General features: G+C 35.6%; 1 protein-coding gene across 1 annotated transcript; it reads right to left on the reverse strand.

Moving 5' to 3' along the window:
• Nucleotides 1-1,948: 1,948 nt before the first annotated feature.
• On the reverse strand, nt 1,949-25,413 carry LOC144436556 (protein wntless homolog). The gene is made up of 12 exons (XM_078125374.1): nt 25,306-25,413; nt 11,639-11,911; nt 10,482-10,618; nt 9,477-9,638; nt 8,832-8,968; nt 8,266-8,306; nt 6,737-6,864; nt 6,009-6,106; nt 5,530-5,593; nt 4,138-4,281; nt 3,153-3,402; nt 1,949-2,401 (listed from the first exon to the last, which is right to left on the reverse strand). The coding sequence occupies exons 1-12, from the start codon at nt 25,409-25,411 to the stop codon at nt 2,277-2,279; spliced, it is 1,665 nt and encodes a 554-aa protein (XP_077981500.1). The 5' UTR covers nt 25,412-25,413; the 3' UTR covers nt 1,949-2,276.
• Nucleotides 25,414-27,124: the final 1,711 nt, after the last annotated feature.

Genomic DNA, 27,124 nt, shown 5'->3' on the forward strand with positions numbered 1-27,124 from the left:
CTAAATAATCTCTACTACATGACAAATATAGAAACAAACAAACAAACAAACAAACAAAAAATGACAGTGTCAGTGGGAGTGTCACTTTAACCTTTGACCAAATTGTATCCACGTCAGAGGAATTGTCAGTTTAACCTTTGACCCGATTTGTACTTATGTCAATGGGAGTGTCACTTTAACCTTTGACCCAAAACTATACTCATGTCAGTGAAAGCGCATGTCACATTAACCTTTGACCCAAATTGTACTCATGTTAGTTGAAGTGTCACTAACCTTTGACCCAAATTGTACTCACGTCAGTGGAAGTGTCACTTTAATCTTTGACCAAAATTGTATGTATCAGTGGAAGTGAATGTCACTTTAACCTTTGACCCAAATTGTACTCATGTCAGCAGAAGCATCACTTTAACCTTTGACCTAAATTGTACCCATGTCAGTGGAAGTGAGCATCACTTTAATCTTTGACCCAAATTGTACCCATGTCAGTGGAAGTGAGTGTCACTTTAAACTTTGGCCCAAATTGTACGTGTCAGTGGAAGTGAGTGTCACTTTAACCTTCAACCCAAATTGTACTCATGTCAGTAGAAGTGTCACTTTAACCTTTGACCCAATTTGTAATTATGCCAGTGGAAGAGAGTGTCACTTTAACCTTTGACCAAAAATTGTACCTACGTCAGTGGAACTATCACTTTAACCTTTGACTCAAGATATGCTCATGCTCAATGGAAGTGTGTGTCACTTTAACCTTTGACCCAAACTGTAATCAAAATCACTGACCCAGTCAGATTGCATTGTCTTTAACACACAAGAAAGTTTATCATCTGAGAATATAGGAGTTGTTCTACCAAGTTTCATGCTACATTTATAAACATATTCAAGCAACATGTCAAGATATCTGGAAAATATGTCCAGTACTTTACATTCTGAAATCTTAATTACATCAAATTACCAAGAGACACTTTGACACACTCACAGCTCTCAATCTGAGTAAAACAAGCAATGTGCATATGTTAACACAGTCACTGAACATCCAAGTCACTCCCCAGTAATTGAGTACCCAAGTCAATAGTCACTGAACACTCCAGTCACTAAACGGCCAAGTAACTGAGCACCTTAGTTTACTTCCAAGTCACTGAACACCCCAGTCACTAAAGATCCAAGAACTGAGCACCTAAGTCACTCCCCAGTCAATGAACACCTAAGTCACTCCCCAGTCACTGAGCAACTTAGTCACTCCCCCAGTCACTGAACACCCCAGTCACTGAACACCCCACTCACTAAACACCCAAGTAACTGAGCACTTAAATCACTCCCCAGTTACTGTGCATCCAAGTCACTGAGTACCCGTCACTTAGCAACCCCATCACTTAACACCCCAGTCATTAAACACCCAAGTAACTGAGCACCTTAGTCACTCCCCAGTCACTGAACACCCCAGTCACATAGTTCAGGTTAAAGGGACATGGACCAGATCTGAACCTTTTTCTGAGTTATTTTTCTTTCATTTGAGGTATTTCATAACGTGATTCTATTTACTGAAACATTACATATAAGTTTATAACATCATATATAACACTGTGAGATAATATAGCATCACTGTTTGTAAATGACAAGTATGTGAACAAGTTTATGAAATATTTCTAGGGTACACCCAAAAAATTGAAGTTCAAATCGGAATAGTAAAGAAAAACTTCTCAAGGATAAATCATTTAATGCTATGCAGAAATTTCATACTCATTTTACGGCAGAACTTGACATAAATTCAAGACTAGATTTATGAGATAGATAGATAGATAGATAAAAGTTCTTGATAAAATCTGTGTCCTATGTTGGCGCATGCCCCTTTAAATAACCTTGATGGCCACTTTTAACATTCAACTTTGGGTGAAATGGTCTGTTCTGCATGCCCCTCCCCAGCAGACTTCCCATCCCCCAATAATCCCTCCTGGTGAAATGGTCTGTTCTGCCATCTCCCTGTCAGACTTCCCATCCCCAATATTCGCTTCAGGTAAAATGGTCTGTTCTGCCCCTCCCCACCAACTTTCATCCCTCGATACCCCAACCAAAGCAACCCATCAAAAAATGGTTTTGTCCTGTCAAAAAAATCTTGTACTGTTTATTGACGGTGGGTTTATTTGGAATAGGCAATCTGGACATTAAAAGTTTTTGAAATCTTTGAAATCGTTTTCTTTTGAAACACTTACAGGAACTGACAATTTGTCGTTTCTAGTGTAGTATCAACATGAGAGTGTGCATGGTCAGTACTCAAAGTGTGGTTAATCCTGTGCTGTTTTACCAGTCAATCTGTACAGTTCTGATGGTTCTTCCATTCCGGCTGTATCAGTCAATGTTGTCGTGTGGCGCATTTCAAACTCATCATTGCTGGACCCACTAACGTTTCCTGTAAAAGAATCCTAGTGTTAGATACTAATAATAATTTAGGTTTTTATAAAGTGCTTTCTCCAAAACTATGCTAAAAACACTGTACATACAGTACAATTATAACCCCAGTTAGATATATCACAGCATTGTACATCTCCTTAACCCCATGGGAAGCATATGATGCACTGCAACCATGAGAAGTGCATAGGATTAATGCATTCATGTTGCAACTTCTGTCCTATCAGGTCCCCAATTATACAGCTGGGTTGACTGGGGCACAATAGTAGTTCAAATTTTACCCAAGGACTTTTGCCATTCAGAACCAAATGACACTGCACCGAGGCTCGAACCCACAACCTGCAGATTCCAAGCTTGTGACTCTAACCATTCACCTATCATGACTCTATACAAATACAGTGTACTGACAGCAGAATCTCTCCTGAAAAACTTTATACATACATGGAGTTTGATAATTCATATTTCAGACAATTCAAGAGGTTTTTTAATTGAATAACAGGTAAATCCAATATGGTCTAGAACTCTATCGAGAAACCAAGAAACAATACATAAATATAGAGAGTCCATACTACGCAAAAATACAAAATGTTGCAAATTTATGCAAAATAACTTGATCGATATGCAAAAGACAAGAACTTTATGCAAATGAATACATAAATTATATGATTAAAACAAAACACATCGGATGACCGATTTCATTGAGTTCTTTCCTTCTGCAAGAAATTCCACTGTGTACAAATAATAGCACTCACCATTCTGAGCTGAAGTTTCATTTTTAGAGTGGTCCTTATGTGATGGTGCATACAGACTCATTACAGCAAACACATAGATGTTCCACATTCCATAGACACCTGTAAAAAAGGCACTATTGATCTCAACGGTGTGCTCGTCTCCCCAGTTCCAACGTCCTTCATTGACTTGAGTGATGATGAAAAAGATGACGGTCATGGCAGCACAGAATAAAGTGAACACCATGAAAAACTTGAAACGATAGATCAAGCCCTGCAATAAGACAAGATTAATACAAGTTTTAATTTATGGTGTGAGCACATATTGCTAGCATCTTCATGTAAATATTTGCATCAAAACTGTGTGGGCACGTAATGAGACTCTGTGGTGGCTAGATGCAATACACCATCCAGGCATAGTGTGGGCTTAGTGCGGGTACTTTGCAGGCACTGACACATGCTTACAAACATATGCACCCAGTTTGGGTATTGTGCAGGTACTTTGCAGGCACTGACACATGCTTACAAACATATGCACCCAGTTTGGGTATCATGTGGGTACTTTGCAGGCACTGACACATGGTTACAAACATATGCACCCAGTTTGGGTATCATGTGGGTACTTTGCAGGCACTGACACATGGTTACAAACATATGCACCCAGTTTTGGTATCATGTGGGTACTTTGCAGGCACTGACACATGGTTACAAACATATGCACCCAGTTTGGGTATTGTGCAGGTACTTTGCACCCAGTATCATGTGGGTACTTTACACATGCACCCAGTTTTGTAAACACACCATCCGGGTATTTGCTGCTTTTCACAATTCTAAACTGCCAAATGGGTAACTTTCATATCACAACACTAAATATCAACAGTATACAGTCGACATGACTGAGTCACAGTAAGTGAATTTTTTTTGACAGTTTTGTACCGGCTAATAAATTATCATGGAAGAAGAATGAGTGGATCTACATGTATGTTAACCTGTCACTATTAATTCTTACCTGGTAGTGTAGTTGTCTAGCCTTTGCCATGGCTGGCAGTGCTGTCCTTTTAACACTGATGTTACGGAACACTTTGTACACCATGTAACACAAAAACATGAAGTAGATACAAGCACAGATGCCAGCTACAATGATGAATGCCATCTGTAGAATATGTCAAGGATCACTGTACATCTATCTCATTCTAACACTCTGCCATGATACCCCTAGTTATGTTGCTATGGGCATGGTATTTATGGTTGCTATGTTGTTTTTTGCCTTATTTTGTTGCTATAGACATGATACAGTTATGGTTGCTATGTTATTTTTGTGTTTCTAGTTTAGTAGCTATGGGCATGTTACAATAATGATTGCTATGTTGATCTACTGTGTCTAACTAAGTTGCTATGGGCATGGCACAGTTATGGTTGTTATATCGGTTTCACATGAGCAATAAATTTCTTGTCATGGCTGCTAATCAGATTATCTTATGGCAATTAATGCATGAAGCTGTGAATAAAATGTGTTAAAGAACTCAATGAGTTATTTAAAGAACATCACAATAATAGTTAGGCATGTTTTGATTACTGGTAGTTGCAAGTATAAAACAATGTGGAAAATGACTGTATGCTGTCTTTTTGTCACGATACTCAACTATTCTGACCCTCACGTCCTGCCACCAAATAGCTTGTGAACAGCACTCCTAGTGGCCAAACCATGAAATCTTTTATCTTTCCTAAAACCTGAATATGGCGTATGTACTTATGTAAATAAAGTATGTCTTTTAATACAGAATCACATATTACACAATGCACATATCTATGACGAGATCAGTTTGTATCAACAATATCAAAACAAAACTTAGTCTAGACACCCACAGTAACATACTAGACAAGAACCAAAGCAATCAGTCACTGTGCAAATCAGAGCTCAGGCCAACCACGTGGTTGTTGTTAGCACCTTGACATTCTATTCCTGAATAATTAAGAGCAATGAATAGTAACGGTTTTCCAGTACGAGTAACGAACAAACCCAAGTTTGATCATGTTTTGTCCAAAATTGTATATACCATGTATAAATATCAACTCTCTGTAACAACACACACAATGCCAAGACATTCCACATATACCAAATTTATTACCAAAATCACCACCTGCTCATCATTGTTGTCATGGATTTTCATAGAGGAATTGTTGCATTGTTCACTGTACACATTCAAGTTTGACAATAACCCTCACGAAGTTAAGGGGCCTTTTATACCCATCTCACCTTTTAAACTGAGAAACCAACAGACAGACATTTTGCTATGTCTGCAATACTAAACACAGTTCAACCTTGTTTATAAAGAAATTGTTGGTTGCTATATATTTCAATCACAAACCAACACCCATCACGTGAATAGTTAAAGGATACAGCCAAATTCTTACCAGTATCAGTCACCCAGATACTGTAAAAGGGATTAGTTAGTTGCACACCTCTGAAAAATGAAAAAAAAAAGGGAGATATTAAAGAGTTGTGGGGTTCTTGGCAGGACAAGAATACTGACAGTAGGTCTACACAAGAGAGCTTTATTATTGGTACAACGGTCTACTAAAAACTCTAAAAATACACTAAGTTTCTCTCTTTACATACATGTATACAGGATTCAGTTTTGGAAGGGAACGTTTTGATTACATGAGTCTGATTGGCTATAAATCTAAAGATTTGATTGGTTACTACCGGTAAGACTAGAAATTTCCTTGGTTGCATAATCAACTTTATTTAGTTAACTCAGCCCTTGTCTTTGACAACCGTCTGAGCACAGATCCCAGGTCTCTTACTACCAACACACAATACTACTGAGTTGATATACAGAGAAATCAGAAGAATATTTTTACAGATCTAAAACCTACCTTTCACACATATCGAAAACAAACAGGCAAATACATCCAAAGGCAATCGCACCAACTTGAGTCCAGTACACAGACAATCGGTTTCTCTGTGTTTGGTCCTGGAATAACAACGTTACATCTTAATTTACAGAAAAATAATCAACTTACAATACAACACACAAGCAAGATTGTGAACACTTTCAAACAAAAAATATTGGTTTATACCCTGGTAGTTTTCCATCAAAACAATTCTATGTATGGTTCTGCAGTCAAGTACAAGTCAAAACATTCTATATCACCATTACTTTTCCTGATTTTTCATAACTCATACTTGAGGGGTATAACCATATTATTCCCAATACTTTCCTTCATTCAGCTGATAAATACTTGTAACCTAAGGGTTTTGTCACTCCTCATCTTTCGACTTGTTGTGACAAGGCTCCTTAAGTCACTCATATTTTCTCTAAACTTTGCCAAATGAATTCTTGTTCTTGGTTTTAGAGTCGTGTTGACTTTTCCACAGCATTAACACAGTATGGACATACTGGATTCTAAAATGTACATGTCCTAATTTTGACATCATTCTGATCAATATTTGATCAAGATTTTTTTTCTGTTCTTAACTAACAAAAAGTTGGAGTTTCCTTGAACAAAGTAACAGCAAAAGATTAAAACTTTTATTTCTAAGGTGCATTCTATAGTAACTTGTTTGGTTTGAGTATGTAAAAGGATGGAATGTGACTACTTACCATCAAATGTTCACCTGTAAATATTATCCAGAATGACAACAGCATGGAGTAAAATATGCCCTGTCTAATATCACCCATCAGTAACATAAACGGTATGTTGGACCACATTGTAAGCCACTCTAGAGGAACTGAAAAATAAACAAGATGTGCTAAATTAGGATTAATACACTCACATGCATCATGGTTGGCACGCTGTTCAAATAATATCACATCTGGTATTCTTTCAGTAACATTACACAGTATAAACCACTGTCCCCAACCAAATTGATTCAAAACCGATTCTAACTGAATGAATTCAAAATTTGTTCAAAACCAGTTTTTATCCCACTGAGAAACCTGAGCTATTATGCATTTGAATTGATAAACCGTTTCAACCCGATTTTAATAGTTTGAAATGGTTCAAAGCCAGCCCCTCAAGTGGTTTTTCAAACCAATTCAACTACATGAGCTCAAAACTGATTTCCATGAGTATTTGCAATTTTGAACTGATTTCACTATTCAACATGGGGACAGGCTTATAGCATGGTCTAGTATATTTTATTCTCTTTTACAAGAAATAATGTATACAAACATAAGTATCTAAAAGTCAACATACACAAATGATACACACCATAGACATACATGTATTCATTAACTTCTAAATCACCAAGTACAAACACACAAATCTATTTTCTAAAGATCACATTTCAAATGCATAAAACACTGCATTATATAATGACAATACACTCTTGACAAATATGATGACAAATCAACAGAATTTATAATTTTTCAATTCAAAATATTGGCTCAATGCAAAAATAGAAACATTATAATACACTACAAATATTTTGTGGCTCAAAATATCTTTTAGCACTATATTTGTAGGTTAGATACTGCTGTAGTAGATTTGTCTCCATGAAGCCCTACACTGCTAATTGATAGGCCATAAAACTTTATGACTAAGAATAGGTAATAAAGCTGTCAATACCAGCAGCATTAAATCTGTTAACCCACAACTTACTGTCTAAATCAATGCCTGCTACATTTGTACCATAATATATTTGTCAAATTTTTTTCTTCAATCTTGGGTTCACCCCAAGGTGCAAGGTCATCAAGTATTTCAGCTATAAATCTATTAGCCTGGAGTCTTTTACTTAATACATACATACGACAAAGACAGATGGACAAGCGGATGGCTGGACAGACAGACAAACATATAGCCAGACAGGGCGGACAGACAGACATGCACACACACTGTACTACTGCACACACACACACACACACACACACACACACACACACACACACACACACACACACACACACACACACACACACACACTGTACTACAAAAACATCTTTCCATGTAAGTTTTACTAAATTAAATCCTTTTTAGATCTTTAATCAAATTTGATTCTATGCCTACACTGTCAGTATTTTTAAACAGTGCAATCAACGTAGGAAGGGAATTTTTATTACGTCTGAAGCATAAAACAGCAATAAATGCAGACAAGGTAATAAGAAGACATTAAATTGACCATAAAACTTACAGTCTAAAAGGATAAGGGAAATTCCAAGTGCCAGAATGGTTCTGAAAAATGAAAAGCAATCATGGTGACAAAAACTCATGATGTGACACTGTCAATATGTCTGTCCGTTTGTCTGTCAAGGTCTGTGTGTGTGTGTGTGTGTGTGTGTGTGTGTGTGTGTGTGTGTTTGTCTGTCATCAGATGTGACCTTTCTGTTCATATCTTAAACCTCAATCTTGACCTTCTGGGTCAAAATGTGAAAAAGTTCATCAATTAGTCACACACAAGTATTGATATGGTGGGGGGGGGGGTCGCTGGTTCTCAGTTAAGTTGTGCTAAAATCATTAGGTTACAAATTGTGGGTGTTTAATTAACATAAGAAAATTATAACTTTTCTTTTTTAACAAATTTCATATCCATACCTATAATTATTTTGTGCACACCAAAAATTATATATTGATGGCCTTTTTGTGGTATGTGAGCTGACATTGAAGATCTGTGTGATGACGGAAGAAGTGGAATTTGGGATTGTTAAAATTTACAATAACAAGAGAACTGTAAGTGAGAGAAATGGAAATATAACTTACCGCTCCATCAGTACAGACTTTCTGCTTAGTTGACATACTCTCCTCCAAAACCATATCGTTATCATTAACATAAATGGTGTTACAAATGTCTTCAAAGCAAACCACACTTTAGTAAATCCTCCATTCTGGTGAATTTCCTGTACAACAAGACAAGGTTACACATCACTGTTACAAAATGTACTACCAACCCTACACAAGACAAGGTTACACATCACTGTTACAACATGTACTACCAACCCTACACAAGACAAGGTTACACATCACTGTTACAAAATGTACTACCAACCCTACACAAGACAAGGTTACACATCACAGTTACTACCAAACCTGATAGACAACAGAGTTTTAATTAGAATGTAAGATATGTTTGACATCTCACACAACATATTTGGCTACAGATCACACAAACACAATACGGCCATTGATAGAGCACACACACATTATATGTTACATTTAATCTTGCTGTGGACACAAATAAACAGTTTTATGTTTGAATCTTCCATATTCATCTGAGTGATGTTGATTTGTGTTCACAGTGAGATCAATTCAAATGTATCATTTTATATCAGTGTCTGTATTCTGTATCACTCTGGGACTCTTGTGTTATGTGGTTCTGTTATAATCACATAGAATTACACAACTTACTACAATAGTAATATCTTGTAACTTTCCAATATTTGTGTTGATATATTTATGTTCATGGACAGGTAGTCTGATATTGATCAGGTAATAAGGATGATGGGCACTTCCTAACTCAAAGAATGGCAGCAAGTCACAGTTGTATGTATAGCCATTGCTCTCAACCGCCTGCAAATGGAACAGAAATGGACATTGTATATTATTACCATGGAAATACATTTAAAGTTTCACTAGCTGCAAGTGGAACACACTTTTTAAAACTGTCTTGTTAGATGTATACTATGTTCTGACTACAAATGTGAGTTTCCCTTTGAGGTGACATAAAGTAGTAAAACTAATAAGCTGGATTTGGGACTCCATTCACACTGAATTTTTGTACTTGACACAGATCACATACCAAAGTCATCCAATATTAGCATAGCCTTCATTTGTTCCAATCATTTAGCAGCAACTCTAAACTTTAACCCTGGAACCCTCCTTATCTAGGAAACTAAATACACTTACATAATCAAATGAAATTTTGTGTCAGACACAAATTATATGTCAACTCTAAACCTCCATTTGCATCTTGACATAAAGTTAACCTGACTCAAAGTCGACGTTAACGGTTTGTATTTGGGGGTTTTATACTAGAGTCAACTCAACTGACTAAGTGAGAACCCCCCCCCCCCCCCTAATGATCATACCTGACTCGATATTAACTGTTGGTATTTGGGGGGGGTTTTATGCTAGAGTCAACTAGAGTCAACTCAACTGACTAAGTGAGAACCCCCCCCCCCCCCCTAATGATCATACCTGACTCGATATTAACTGTTGGTATTTGGGGGGGGTTTTATGCTAGAGTCAACTCAGAGTCGACTCAACTGACTAAGTGAGAACCCCCCCCCCCCTCCTCATAATGATCATACCTGACTCGATATTAACTGTTGGTATTTGGGGTTTTTTTATGCTAGAGTCAACTCAACTGACTAAGTGAGAACCCCCCCCCCCCCCCATAATGACCATACTTACAAGTGGTTTGCTGAATGTACAATCCAATTTCCTGGACTCAGTAGATTTAGCAATCATCTGCCATTCTTTGTTACCGCTTACACTATCATGGTCACGGTAACCAAGGGTTACATCTAATGTCATGACTGGGTCCGGACCTACAAATAAACCAGGTCAAAGGTCAAACAGAAATTATGATAAATTAAAGTACTAAAACAATAGTGGGTGCCTCAGATGTAGATTCACACAAAGCTTTTATGAGTTTGTTTAAGTCTATGGTATACGACAATATTGCTAACTTTCACAGACATAAGCAAACTGTTAAGAAAATGGGATGAACCTACATCACAGACTTGTCGGCTTGGTGTTTCACTCATTGAAAATTACAGCTAAAATGATGTAGGCTTGGTGTTTCACTCATGGGACATTACAGCTAAAATGATGTAGGCTTGGTGTTTCACTCATGGGACATTACAGCTAAAATGATGTAGACTTGGTGTTTCACTCATGGGACATTACAGCTAAAATGATGTAGGCTTGGTGTTTCACTCACGGGACATTACAGCTAAAATGATGTAGGCTTGGTGTTTCACTCATGGGACATTACAGCTAAAATGACGTAGGCTTGGTGTTTCACTCATGGGACATTACAGCTAAAATGATGTAGGCGTGGTGTTTCACTCATTGGACATTACAGCTAAAATGACGTAGGCTTGATGTTTCACTCATGGGATATTACAGCTAAAATGATGTACGTTTAGTGTTTCACTCATTGGACATTATGTTTTTGACACAGAGCTCCTGAGACATATTTCAACTCTAGACTAACAATAACAGAGACACAACCAACACACCAGGATCCTTTGCCCAATTACACTTTGTCCGAACACTGATAAGCATTGCTATTCTTTCACAGTGCAGTAGAAACAGGTTTCTAATGAAAACATTACACATGGACTTGATGATTTTAATGGCTGCAATTGTTTATTTTCTACCTGATAATCATCATTTCAACTTGACCACTACTTCTACATCCCCACTGTGCATGGCACCTATGGAATTGTTTCTTTTGTATTGGAAGGTGTCTGAGGGTGTGTATTAAATGTCATATCTCATGTGAGTGAAACACCAAGCCCACATCATTTTAGCTGTAAGTTACAGTATCGTTCAATACTTACCTAAGGGATTTTCATGATCATACTCAATAGTAACATCAAGAACAGTGACAATATACTGAAACCAGCGTGACATCTGGTATGGCTGGTTAGGCATCTCTATCGCAAACACAATCTGACTTGCTGTGATTTCCTTTTGAATGGCTTCATCAAAATCTTTTACTTTTTCACATTTATTTTCACCCCATGGTTGGTACCATTGACTCTTGTGTCGATGTCTTCCAGTGTCAATACATTTATTGGCAATGTGTGTAAATGCAGATGTCGGAGAAGGTGCTGTTGAAAAATTTAGAAACAAAGGAAAGTACAAAATTAATGTATGAGCAAACCATAAAAGACTGTACTCATGACAATTTATACTTATACATAACGTTACATTGGGATACTGTCTATAACGAATATATCTCGGTGAATGATACATTTCTATATTCTAATATTTCAAAAGATTGAGCTCCCTCTTCAGTGGGTCTCTATTTCTGTCAAAGAAATCAAGTTATAGTGTGACAGAACTTGATTCATCCCGCTGGTTTGACTTGTTTACAATAAAGTACCAAATTTTGTAAAATTTGGAAACAAACATTTAACAAAGAGAACAAAGAATTTTGGTGACTTAAGTACATAATGTAGGAGTTGAACCTAATGTAGTACAGCTTAAGGATAATGGTATTAAACAGAAGAATTGCTAGAATGACTTTATTTCACTTTTAAACAGACTAATACTACACAGACAATATTCTCTCTCTCTCTCTCTCTCTCTCTCTCTCTCTCTCTCTCTCTCTCTCTCTCTCTCTCTCTCTCTCTCTCTCTCTCTCTCTCTCTCTCTCTCTCTCTCTCTCTCTCTCTCTCTCTCTCTCTCTCTCTCTCTCTCTCTCTCTCTCTCTCTCTCTCTCTCCCTGTTTCTTTCTACCTCCCTCCCTCCCTCTCTGTCTGTCTATCTGTATAAATAAATAAATACATTTAAATAAATAAATAAATAAATAAATAATATCAAAAACCATTCAAAATCATCTACATTTTGTAAAGAGGTACAGGTAACATAATTGCTAGAATGGTTTATTTAAAATTTTAGACAGACTATGATAAAATAACATGTTGGAAACTATACTCATACACTGTACATGTACATCAACAGTCAGCTACAGTTGTACATGTAAGGATACAGGTAACACAAGAAATGTTACAATGGCTGTATTTTACATTTTAACTATCACACAGACAGTATTCTCTCATCTCTCTTACTTTCGAACAAAATCTTGGCAACACATATATCAAAATAAAGTAGCTTCAGCACATCTGGGGACTTCTCCTTAATCTTATGAGATACCAAAGCCATTTACATAACCACTGGTGCAAAAAGATGTTACAAATCGGGTAGATTCATATGTTTCCATTAGATCCGACTAATTTCATCTATTTTTCACAAACCAGAAAAGGATGACTCATCCTCAGACTTTATCAGCTTCAGCTTGTCCTCACTCAACTGAGTTTAATAAAAAAAAATATTTTATGTTCCATTGCCCTTCCATGACGTTTGATGCTTTAGGCACTCAGTGTCGGCAAAGATCAAACAATGATACAACCGTACAAGGGGAGACCCGCCGTCACACATCACTAATTGTGATGTCATAAACTCATATCTTTTATAGTCTACGAAATTACTTTTCTTTGTTGCAGGGTGTAACCATGGCAACCAACTTCCCAACGGGGATGGGAGAATGTGATCACCATAGTAATTGGGATAAAACAATACAGTGAGAAGCGTACTCATTATAACTCACAATTATCAGATTTCCTGGCGAATGTAGAGTTTATAACCTCTGTACAGCTTGGAATTCAATCGCAGACCTACACCTACATGTATACAATTTATGTAGATCTACTGCTATAAGGTTCAGAAATAACATGATTATATGCTGATGAACAGAAAGAGAAAACTGTAAAATTCATATTTGGAATTTGACTTAATTCATTTCTTTTGGCTTACATTGTATATTAATTACATTTTTATGTATATAAACATGTATTTTATTGTGTGTGATATAAAGATTAGAGAGTCTGGACAGAGATAAACAGATAGAGATAGACAAACTGACAAACAACTAGACAGAGTCAGAGGACAACTAAGATAGAAAGAGCGAGACAGGAAGAGGGAAAGAGAAAGAAAGAAAAGTGGTAGAGACAGACACACATACATGTATATAAACATATACACACACAAGTGTAGTCAAATAGAAACACACAAGATAGTGGGATAGGCTTACAAAGCCTAATACACTAAGAGAGAGAGAGAGAGAGAGAGAGAGAGAGAGAGAGAGAGAGAGAGAGAGAGAGAGAGAGAGAGAGAGAGAGAGAGAGAGAGAGAGAGAGAGAGAGAGAGAGAGAGAGTGTGTGTGTGTGTGTGTGTGTGTGTGTGCGCGCTCAGGATAGTATCATGAGAATTACTCAAGAATATTATATTCATCAAGTTAATTATTGATAGTAGAAAGGAAAGATAAGTGCATGTTTTGCGGTTAAACTTAAAAGTATTCAATCTCCTACTCAAAAATTTACTATTATAGTGCATGAAATATACTCATAGAATTATTGACAAAATTTGTTTCTGAATCATGGATATAAGAAAGAAAATTATTAACCTGCATAAGATGAAGTGAATTGGTTTATGACAGAATAGAGCATCTTTTGAATTACTGTATTCATTTTTGGGTTCAAATTACTCAAAGGCACTTTCCATTCTACATCATAGTATCTTCCAAATGTCGGGGGTTTTCACACTGAAGCTAATTGATACTGTTTTCATTCAAGTCTCTATTCGTGGATACAGGATTTCCACTCAATTTTATCAGATATCCTTGAAACTCTGTGTTTGTGTGTGTGTGTGTGTGTGTGTGTGTGTGTGTGTGTGTGTGTGTGTGTGTGTGTGTGTGTGTATGTGTGTGTGTGTGTGTGTGTGCACGTGTACGAAGTAAATATGTACAATGTTCATAGGGTTTGATCATGAGGTAACCTCACATTCAGCAGGGTTTGAACGTGACATAACCTCACACGGAGCCAGGTTTGAATGAGGTAACCTCACATGTAGCAGGGTTTGAACATGAGGTACATGTACATTTGTACATGTAACCCCACATGTAGCTGGGTTTGAATGAGGTAATTTCAAACATAGCAGGGTTTGATCATGAGGTATTAAACCTCACATGTAGCAGGGTTTGAATGAGGTAACCTCAAACAAAGCAGGGTTTGGATCATGAGGTATTAAACCTCACATGTAGCAGGGTTTGAATGAGGTAACCTCAAACAAAGCAGGGTTTGATCATGAGGTATTAAACCTCACATGTAGCAGGGTTTGAATGAGGTAACCTCAAACAAAGCAGGGTTTGGATCATGAGGTATTAAACCTCACATGTAGCAGGGTTTGAATGAGGTAACCTCAAACAAAGCAGGGTTTGATCATGAGGTATTAAACCTCACATGTAGCAGGGTTTGAATGAGTTACCTCAAACAAAGCAGGGTTTGATCATGAGGTATTAAACCTCACATGCAGCAGGGTTTGAATGAGTTACCTCAAAGATAGCAGGGTTTGATCATGAGGTATTAAACCTCACATGTAGCAGGGTTTGAATGAGTTACCTCAAACAAAGCAGGGTTTGATCATGAGGTATTAACCTCACATGTAGCAGGGTTTGAATGAGTTACCTCAAACAAAGCAGGGTTTGATCATGAGGTATTAAACCTCACATGTAGCAGGGTTTGAATGAGTTACCTCAAACAAAGCAGGGTTTGATCATGATCACCTCACATGTACATGTAGCCTGTTTATGCAACTGTTGTGTTACTTACTCTGTTAACCACCATAGCCTGTTTACGAGTGCTGACTGTGTTATTCTATCATACCACACATGCCAGCAGTCAGTACAACCTTTAAATAACTGGTCAAAATAGGAGGGGGGGGGGGGGGGGGGGGGGGAGATACATGTACAAAATTCTATTTTAAAAAATGCTCTGGTTACAGCTACTGGAGCTTTCACCAAAAATTTCTTAAAATTGACCATTTTAGTTACATTTTAGCAGAGCATCATGCACATACAACGTTTATGCTACACAGCAGAGACAGGATTAAGATTGAAGATCATGTAGCGTCCTATCTGTATGTACTTGAATAGCCTACAATATCATTGTCAAGTGTTTTGTAGTTATTTAAGACAAGTACATGTAATTGTAAGCTACAAGGATAAAATTGGACCCTTAGGATTTGGACTGGATTGTGAGAATTATCCACGTAAGATGTGGTTTATCGATTGGAAAGTGTAATAACACTACAGTGGATAAAATCGACTGAATGCTAACAAATCCCTGATGTCAAAATCAATGATACAGAATGACTCATTCTCTACCTCACTTTACATGACCTGACTACAAATTCTTATCCTCATGTTTCTGGGTTTTTCCCAGTCAATGTTGCATACATGTATATCTGTATAGATTTATTTAAACACATGTCTGGGATTCTCTGAAGAGTGATTGTAGTATTGGGTAACAGTTCCAAACATACATGGTGAATGATTTGTTTGTACTAAATAATGAAGACAAAATTTGCATAATAATACCCAATTCGTCATATTACATATTCTGAAACAGTACATATTTGTGGTTGTCACTGCTTTCAGTAAGATTACAACTTTATTTCATTTCCAATATTCTGTACATAGGTTGTACATCGTCATGGTAATTCACATCTATACATGTTCTGTTCATTTCTTAATTATTAGCATGTAGAGAAAGCCATCCAACTTTCCATTTCATTTCAATGTAGGATATGAATAATAAATACCTAATTTGCATATCATTGCAATGTAAGATGCAAATAATACCTTATTTGCATTTCATTTCAAAATAGAGATGAATACTAAATACCTGATTTACATATCATTGCAATGTACATGTAAGATATGAATACCTTATTTCAAAGACAATATAAATAATACATACCTGATTTGCATGTCATTGCAATGTGAAATATGAATAATACCTAATTTGCATTTCATTTCAACATAATATATGAATATTAAATACCTGATTTGCATACCACTGCAATGTAAGATAATCAACTACTTACAATTATAAATTGAACACTAGGCTAGTAGGCACCACAGTACTGTTTCAATATGGAATTTTGAATCAGTTCTAAATCAAATCAAAGTGGTTCTCCTGTCCAAACACGCACTAAAACTGGTTTGAACCATTTTAGTTGAATTGGTTTGAAACTGGTTTCTTTCTCCAGAACAAAAATGAGCAATAGATTTGAATAGATTCAATAATTTTAGCTTTTGTGTCCATTTTGAACAAATTTACTTTGAACTGGTTTGAAACCATCTCACTATAAAAGTGATTTTGAAGCAATTCAACTAATATAAATCAGTTCAAATTGCTTTTCAGTTATACATGTACATGTAAGTGAGTCGGCTTCAATTCCATTTCAAATGTATTCAACATTCCAAGGATACTGTAAATTACAATGAAACTACATGTAAATTCACAAAGGGCATATAAAATGTTGGCACCATGACATATGAAATATTTCACTTGGTAAAGAAACTGTCAGATTTAGGAGTTCTGCTATATAAGTACAGCAAGGTCATATAAAAAGAGAAGTCATTTCCTTTCCTACACGTACCTACATGTATCATGTTGAGACAAATTCAGTAAAATTGTGTGCAAATTTCTAATCTTATATTTAAGAATTTCAGACAGTATCATGGTTTTTTTAACTCAGCATATGTCAAAGGTCTAATGATTATGACAAATACAAAGAATATACCAGCAAAAGAAGAATGCAAAGAACAATGAGATTATCTTATGACAATACCAATCTGAAAACCAATATTTTAAGTTTACATTTTTGACCAAATATCACATTTTTAATTCACCAGAGGCCCTTCATGTAACTATGAAAATCCCTACAAAATATCATTCAGACTGATCTGCCAAATGGCTTTCACATCCCTTCATCCAAAAATTCACTCTTTTCACTCAAATTGTAGGGCTATACTTTCACTAGAAACCATTTTCTGAATCTTAATTTAGACTTTTTTTTACTAAAGTACAATGGTATTAGCCAAACAGGTGTCCCAGGTTCTAACAAGAATGCCACCCTACCCTACATGTACCAGTGGATTACATGATTTTCTCACCCACAATCCTAATTTTGTGTCTTAAAACACAGTCATACAGTCTGAGTCACCTAATAAAACACTACTGACCCTAATAGTTGTTACAAAGTATTTTAAAAATACAATATGCACCTTTTACATCTATAGACTGATAGAGATTCCTAGATCTGATCAGTAACACAGAAATAAACTTTACACCAACTTGATAGAATTTAAAAGCTGTAAAACATGACTAAGACATGATGATGATGTAGCCTTGTAAATCTGTCTCAGTAGACCTTCACTGCACAAACCAAAGATAATTAGCAAACAAGACAGGCTTGAAAACTTTAGTACAGCTTTCACTTGCATGATAACTCATTCACAAACATACTATCGTCTTTAGCCTGTCTAATCACTACATCTCTGGATCTATGACTCAGTTACAATCCCTCTCTACCCAGTTTATCCTGGACACAACTTAAAACTGTTATTGAGTTTTCTCTACCTCCACAGAATGAACTTGATCTTTCATTCTTTGTCAACTACAGTCCAGTTCAAGTTACCATTCACCAGCTCTGTTTCATACAACCATGCAGAAACCAATAAGAACTACATGTACATGTACATATTCTACACATCGATAGCAAGATCACAATGTCTTGCTTCATTTTGTCTATTTTGAAATACATGTCCATTGTAAACCTTTCAACACATCATATCGACACAGACACATGGGTGCCAATGTTTTGATGTCAGCATTTGACATCATTGTGATGGCACTTTAGTTCATTTCATTTAGACACAATGTTGCAAGAAACTGTATACATTCAATCTTGCTTTCTTAAAATTTAGCAGTTTTGCATTGGTTTCTGCATGGTTGTATCAAACAGAGCTGGCAAACAGTAACTTGAAACAGGCTGTATTAAATGTACATGTAGATGTATATCATCATGAGAAAGCCAAGCTACACACATTCAAACAGAAAATATGGAATTTATACCCTGGTAGTTGTACGCCACTGCAACACATGTCCACGATATTGGTTCTGTGGTGTTTGAAATAAGCATTCAGAATCACAATTATTTTTGGCATTTTTTCTTCAATTATGCTTGTGTGGATTAGATTAGATTATTCCCAATACATGTACCTTTCATCGATCAGAAAAAAAATACTTGTAACACACTGAATTTGTTACTGCTCATTTTCGACAAGGCTTGATTAAGTGAAGAAAATTATTGGAGAATAATATCTAACTGTATGCTGGCATAATATATTATTCATAATATAACTCTTGAACACAAAAATTGCATTTTAGTGTCACTGTGAGAATATAGCTAGATTACCCAGTTAGAAAGGTATTTTATTGTAACATAGTAACAGTGTCAGGAAGTGGTAATAATGCAACATGTGGGAGTCAAAAATTACAATACTTATGGAGATCAAACAGACAAATAACAAAGTTCAGATATCCAGGAAAAGATTAAGTCCTAAATGTACAAACTAAATTTACTCAGGTTGCAAAATCAAACACATGTATAACTAATGCATGCATTCAGTCCAGACCAACTCAATGAAGTGTGTGTTTAACAGTCGTTACATATAGCAGTCTATATCAAGTTCTATGAATTGTATTGAAATATATCTATAATCTGAACACAAATTTCGCATTTCTACATTTCCTGTGTCAACGAATTTGGAATGTAACAATTTAATTACAGATGGTGATCACTCACCCTTCCCCTAAGAACAGACAACTGTCCATTTTATTACTACCAATCTACACGCTATTATCAGTAGCTCAGTGTTTACAGTCTGGAATATTCTACTATAAACCTACATGTAGATATTTTTAACCACTAGAAAATTTTGTATTTTTAAAGTCTTCAGCTAGTTCTTAAAGATCATTTTTTGCTAATTACCAGATAGGTACATTGAATTCATGTACCAGAAAGTATTATACTTTTGCATTTGTGTTGTCCAACAAAAATAAGCAAAAATGAATCTTTAACGAAAATTTCCAGGTTTACTGTAATTTGGTGTTACTGTTTTAAGTTTACCATCCAGGAATATGTTTGAGTTTTAATCTGAAGAAGACAACTGTTGCGTTGCCGAAACGTTGGTTTTAATAAAGATCATCAGAAGATTATAGTGACTGGTCAAGATTTCTACCTCACATTTTGCCAACATTTCGATGTACTCCCACACCCACTTCTTTTAACTTCAGTTGTCGTAGTTAGACTGAGTCTATCTCTTCAACCATGTTTTAACCTATCTACTACTACCCTGCATATATATGTTTGCAATTGAAAGGTTTCTAAAAAAAATATTATCGACCATAATGAATTTGGTTGAAAACTGCTCTGAGTGTCTTATTTTAGGAAAAGATGAAATTATGCTGATTCTGTGTCACTTTTAATTCCATTTGTAATTCAATATTTGTGTAATTTTGAGAAGAGTTCAAAATTTGTAATGAGGATAGGAAGTGTAGCCGCTCTGTCTGTCATATTGACATTTATTTCTTATTAACTTGATCAATCAGTTACAGAATATGATTTGATACTCATCAATATAGTTGCATCAATCACAGTAAAATTAATACTTGAAATCATAATTTTAATTTTGTGCAAGGTACTATATAAATATTCATTGTAGAGATGAGGTACTATATCACAGTTATGATAGAAAGAAAACAATTCTCAGGAAAAGCATTATTTTAGTATAGATTTAATGGTACTATTTAGTAGTAACTCAGCACAAACACTGCTTGAATCTTTTGACTAGTTTTGCACCTGAGTGGACCTCAAGTTTTTTTTTTATTTTAGATTTGGATTTATTACATTCCTTGATATCACCAATCCTAGAACTGCTTCAGATTGGATCCAGGATACTTGTCAAGCAGGTGAAGATTAGCTTGCCAACTGTCAATAATTCAAGAAGTCTATGGGCTATTAATGCAAGAAAGAGTGGCGCCATGTCGAAATTGCAATTTTTACATGATGATGCTATCAAATTTTGATATTTCAACTAGACGGAAATGTCAATTGCAAGAAATACATTTTCAATCATATAAATATTCACATAAAAATATTACAGTCCCAACGCCAATTTGTGCCTTCAGATCGGGATTTTGTCTTCCACCCTTCTCATGTTTGACAAATAAGAATCATAATATGGTATACACAAACACCAGTATTGAGGCAGTATTACAAATGCATCCAGTATGTATACTACATGTACATGACTGTACAAACTTCTAGCCTACAGACTAGTTTGGCTAAGTTGTCTGGCTTGACATACATATACATGCACAGGTTCAAGAGAGAAAACGTTGTCAAGCCAAGACGGCTAAGTCTCTGTGCTAGAAACTTTAGACATACATGTACATCTATATTTACATGCACCAGTTTATGAGTGAAAACACTGTAAAGCCTGATATCCAAGCCTCCGTGCTAGAAAATTTACATTGTTACACATACACTGTACATATAATGTACATGTACCGGTACATGCAAGGATTCAAGAGTGAAAACGCTGTCAAGCCAAATAGCTAAGTCTCTGGGCTAGAAACTTTAGACACACTTGTACATGTACAGCAAGCGAAATACAGAGGTACAATCAATATAAAGTAATCACAGGTAAAGACACTATGTGTACTTGAGTCTGAGAGTCCTTCACACAGTACTTATACACATGGAATGAATATACCTGCAAGTGTTTTTTGTTTTTGTTTTTTTGTTTTTTTAAATTTGGTATTGGCGTAAAGGTCAGGGTTTCAATCCAAGGGTCTTGCATCAGTGATATCTTATCATTGGAGTCATGTGATTTACATATGATAGAGGATTATTCTTTTATTCTAAAATAAAACTTTCTATAACTCTGCTAGACAACTGTTTTTCAAAATTTTAATTTTAATCCTAAGCTGACGGGACTTTTAACGGTCAGAGGTCAGACACAACAACTTCTATTCTCAATACAGCAATGTGCATGATAGCCCAGAGACTTGTCTTTGTGTTACTGTATCTCAAGAAGCTCTCAACTTCTTGAGATAGTTACACCAAGACAAGCAACACAGCTTCTTGAGATAATAACACCAAGACAGGACTCTGGGGTACATTAGTTGTAGAACTCTGACCATGGAGGTATAAGCAGAACTGACAAAACAATGGTCAGATTATTTTCATTACATTTGTATCATGTGTACTTTATCACCAGGGATATTTCAAGCCATGCAGTTTCTCTCCTTCAGAACAATGGAAATAATGTGGACTACTTTTAAATACTCACACTTTTTTCAAGTGTATATTTTCTTCTTAAATACTGTAAGTACCAAACGAATAAAACTTTGTAAAAAAGACCTCATATGAATGGCAGTAAAAATGAAATCAAAGCAAAACGGATAATTTTCTTGCTTGAAAACCAAACCTCATACAACCATATGATATTGTTTCTTTGCTTGCTCTAGAAACAGCTAAAAAAATGGACAGATATGGAAAAAATATAAAGACTATTACAGAAATAAGTTGCTTTGTCTAGGAATAACTCTTCATCAAATCCACTAACTAACTAACTATACTAAGTCTTTTCACCAATGTTTCCACACTGTTTGGTAGAAATTCTTGATTCTTTTGATGAGCAATCTCACCTGTATGTTAAACTTCACAGACAATAACGAAGCTGAGGTTGTGAATATAAAACAGAATGATAGTAAATAATAAGAGCTCACTGGCCTGTTCATAGACAGATAAAACAGTGTTATGAAAGACAGGTACAGCATTATTAATAAGGTTACCATTTCCTTGCCTTTCAACAGATGATTACCCCTACATGTATATTGTATTTCGTAACAATGGTCTGTGGAATAATGAAGGACCACCATAATAGTTACCTGGGTATGTATAGTATGAAAGACTAGATACAGACTAGATACTGTCAAAAAAACACATCACTGAAGACTTGTCGATTGTTTTGTACATTCAATTTTTTTTTATTGCAAGTGTATATGTCTGTCTTCAAATGCAGGAATTGGACATTTTCATTCTCATACATGATATTTTTAGCAGTTCATTCTCCAGTACATCATTGTTTCTGTTTTTGTTTGTTTTTGTTTTGCGTTTTCATTTATTTTCCTTTGTGATGTGTAAGCTTAACTATTGTTTTTTTTCATTATCATTTTGTACTAATGAGCATAAATTACTCAAAGTTAATAAAGAATTGAATTGTACATGCTGATGGGGTTCTATATTTTGATAATCATTACAATCTAGCCATCAGTAATTTTTATTTTTTCTTCAACATCCAAACATAGAGGATGTATACATTTTTACTTTATTTTTTCATTAGGCCAAAAAAAATTGTTTTTCACACCGACCCTATACTTTTTTTTATGTATTCGAGAAAAATAATAATAAAATCGTGAAAATCATGAAGTCTCACAAGAAATAGTGAGTGCGGTAACTGACATCAACTCAAAAAGACAATATAAAATTGTTCTTCCAATCTGTAATGACTGTACATCTGATAGGAAGAAATAAACAACACGGAGACCATTTGGAAAACAATGGAAAACCTGAACTAGACACTCACACATGAAAAAAAATATATAATAAAATAAAATAAAAAATCTACCTACCCCACCTATTTTTAAATTGAATGTAAATGGAACCACACAATTTTTTTTACGCCTTATTGATACTATTTTTTTCATCAGAGCCAAAATCTAGGGTCAATTACGAGAGAAAAAGACAAAAATAAAAAAGATTTTAAAAAAGTCATAGGTAAGACAGTACAGCTGAAAACAATGTGTCAACACTTACCCAACTTTAACATGGTTTATTACCTTGATGACAGAAGACATACTTAGTTGTTTTGTGTCCACATATTTACATTGTAAACTTATGTATGACCATACAGTACTCTACTTGGAGTGGGTAAGGTCACTTTTGACACCTTCTGACAGTTTGCTCTGAAAACTTAAGACCTACACTTAGAGAATCAGGCTACCTGGATTGACTATGTAATTTGCTAGTACTGGTAGGTTCAGCCAGATAGCCAAGTCTCTAGGCTACAATAGAATGTCTTTGTTAAATTTCATAAAAGACAGTTCATCACTTTGCAGTATACAATGTTTAAACCCCATTTTGAAACCTCCGTGTTATTTTGTACCTACTAAATCTATGTTGTATGTACACTAACTATACATCTAAACTATCTTTATAACAATATATTTTAATGTTTAAACTATTTTTTTTTACAAATTTATTTAGTAAGTCATTATTAAGAATTAATATTTAAATTGCTGTTTTTGTTAACTGTCATTTATTATAAACTCAACAAACAGAAATCACAATGGAATAAATTCAAAATTTACATTTGTACCTACAAAGTATGAATTGTAATAAAATTAGTACACTTTTCTCATTTACAATTCGTTTTCCACAAATCATTCACAAACACTTAAATTTGAATGAAAACAAACTTCCTACAGGGATTCCATGAGTCATCCTCTGGAGAGAGTCGAAGACATCAGTAAAAAAATTATGACACGTTTTTCCAAGGTTATGGGAAAACTCTGACTGGCGGCATTTCACTTTGACCTAGAGATCGGTTATTTTAAGGTCACTTGTATGATTTTATTTTGATGACTTCCTCTCGATATTCAATTCTGAACAAAGTACATTCTTATTTTGCCTGTGGTTGTACATGGCTTGGCTTCTGTGATTATTTACCAAAATGTGTAAACTAGCTGTTTTCGCAAATGAGTTTGCCGCATTTTGAAAGAAACTGCAGGAATGTGAAGAATCTTGCCATTTTAAAAGTAATTCTATTGTTAGTAAGGATGCAGTTGTTCACAACACTCGGCTATAGTGTCGATAACTTGAATACTATCGTTTTAAATTTCAGACAATTGCCTACGGAAAACATCACAGCGTCATCAAGGAATTTCACAATTGTCGGCTTTAATGTCGTTTCAATGAGACAATGCACCACTAGTGAATGAACAGACACATTGTATCGCCAACTGCTCACTTCAACTCAAATGTCTGCAGGAACGTTCCGAAAGCTGTATAAATCGTAAAGAAGGCCAGACGGATTACTTGGCCTAAATCGAATATGCAGCAATTCTACATTTTACGACGGTTTTGATTAGATTGGATATGCTACATGCTTCACTGGTTCACCCAAGAAAATTAAACCAACGCTGTATCATTTTCCAGAAATTGGGAACAGGCATTCGTGTCACGGTGTGTGATGGAGTTTACTCACGAGTGTAAGTTATAGACTGGTTACGTTACGTGGTAGATTTGACAGCTTCGGAGTAAAGAAACGGCACTGTTATGATTTGACATTAAATTCAACCATCCAGTACACTAAAACATTCGAATTGCCGATTACATACGTGGTGTTTACCTTTGCAAAGCACGCGACGTCTAGCTGAGACCGAATGTAAGTGTGAAGGCGACGCCGACACTGACGTCGACAAGACACAAAACTTTGTCATTGAAAGAGTTCTACTGTACTCACCGATTAGGCCACCAACCATGAAGAACACAATTTGTACCACAAGCAGACCGATCCCCAACGCTATCAGCTTCTTAGTACTCAGATTTTCAAGCACGGCACCTGCCATATCGATGATCGTTCTATGTTATCTCCTTCTTTCACGCTGTTGTAAAAGATACGACCCCAACTCCAAAGTTCACCTTCTTATAGTCTGCGATCGCGAATGCAATGAGCATGCGTCTTCGGGAGCTGGTATAATCTTTGCATACATAATTAATTTTCTTGGCATCGCCTCCGATCCGCGTTTGCCCTGTGAGAGCTCGTCAGACTCAGACTAGACGCAAGTCGTATATATTGTACTAGTAAAACCAGTAACTATATCAAGCTTTTATTGCCTATGAATCAACATAAAGCGATCTTGAACTACTGTAGGAAGGAGCAGTTCGCTGGGGTCAAGGCACATCCGATCCGCTAGCTATATACAGCAAAAATTCAACTATTGAAGAATTTACTTCTAAATTCAAGCTTTAATATAGTATTTTAATAATTTGTGTATTTATTTTTTTGGGGCGTGGGGGTGTACGGGGTGTACGATATCTACTCTTAGACATTTCCCTCGCGATAGTACACTTTCCAATACAACAAGCTATATCATCCCGGCTTAAATTATTCCTAAAAGCATAATTGATATACTTTATATGAAATGTAATCATTCGTGTTGTGTATTGCTAGTTGTGCTCTCGGCTCGCTCGGCTTAATGTCTTTGAATTATACTTTACACACTTATAGCATATCATATCATAGGCATAGCATATCATATCTATCATATCATATTATATATCACATATTTCAGAGAGCTTTTTCATCTCCTTTCTAACTCTAAGCGCCACTGAACATTGTTTTCTTGGATATTTGGCGCTATATAAATTTATTAGATAGATAGATAGAGAGATAGATAGATAGATAGATAGATAGATAGATAGATAGATATCATATCACATCACATCACATCATATCATCTATCTACATTCAGCGGCGAGTAATCAGGGTTTTTTCATGTTATTGAAATCTTGCCTTCGGAAAGACTTTTGATCTAATACATTTGCCATACATCCTTGCAATTTGTGACAATTATCCACATGCCTCTATAAAGTTGCCAATGTATACTTGTCGGTGGATCCGGAACGCACGCTTATCATGCATAGCATTGTGAAAATACGGACATGTAACATGCATGGCGTAAATATAATAAGATTATTATTCTTTGAAATGGGGTGACATATTTTGGTTAGAATGTAGTAATGTCAAATTGCGGAAAACGCAGCTGGTCAAATGAAATTTGTGACTCGTACCACAGGGACACGTTAAGTTTGTATTAGAGGATATATATATATGTAGTATTACATTACTAATTCAAACAATATTACACATGTACCATGACGTGTCCCTGTGACTCGTACATTGTACTCCTGATAACGATTGTTGTCTAGTATATCTTGTTTATACACGTACGTAACAATCATCATGCTTTAAGTATATTTTCAGGAATATAATTATGGTTTATCTTGATGACGTCGTTTCCATTGCTACATTAATTTTTAGGATAACAGAACATAAAACAATCACTACAAACCATAAAAATCATATAAACACAATTAATATAACGTTTTCTTTTGTTTTCGGTTATGATTTTTATTAATTTGTTTGTTTCCGTTGATTTTATTTTGTTTTTGTTGTTGTTGTTGTTGTTGTTTAGGGGTAGCCTGTTTACGACGGTGATCTGTGTGTTCCGATAGCTCTTATCGGAGTTACTGATCAGCGACGTCAACATGCGCGTGTC

Source organism: Glandiceps talaboti, chromosome 6 (assembly GCF_964340395.1).
Source record: "Glandiceps talaboti chromosome 6, keGlaTala1.1, whole genome shotgun sequence".
NCBI classification, from domain to species: domain Eukaryota; kingdom Metazoa; phylum Hemichordata; class Enteropneusta; family Spengelidae; genus Glandiceps; species Glandiceps talaboti.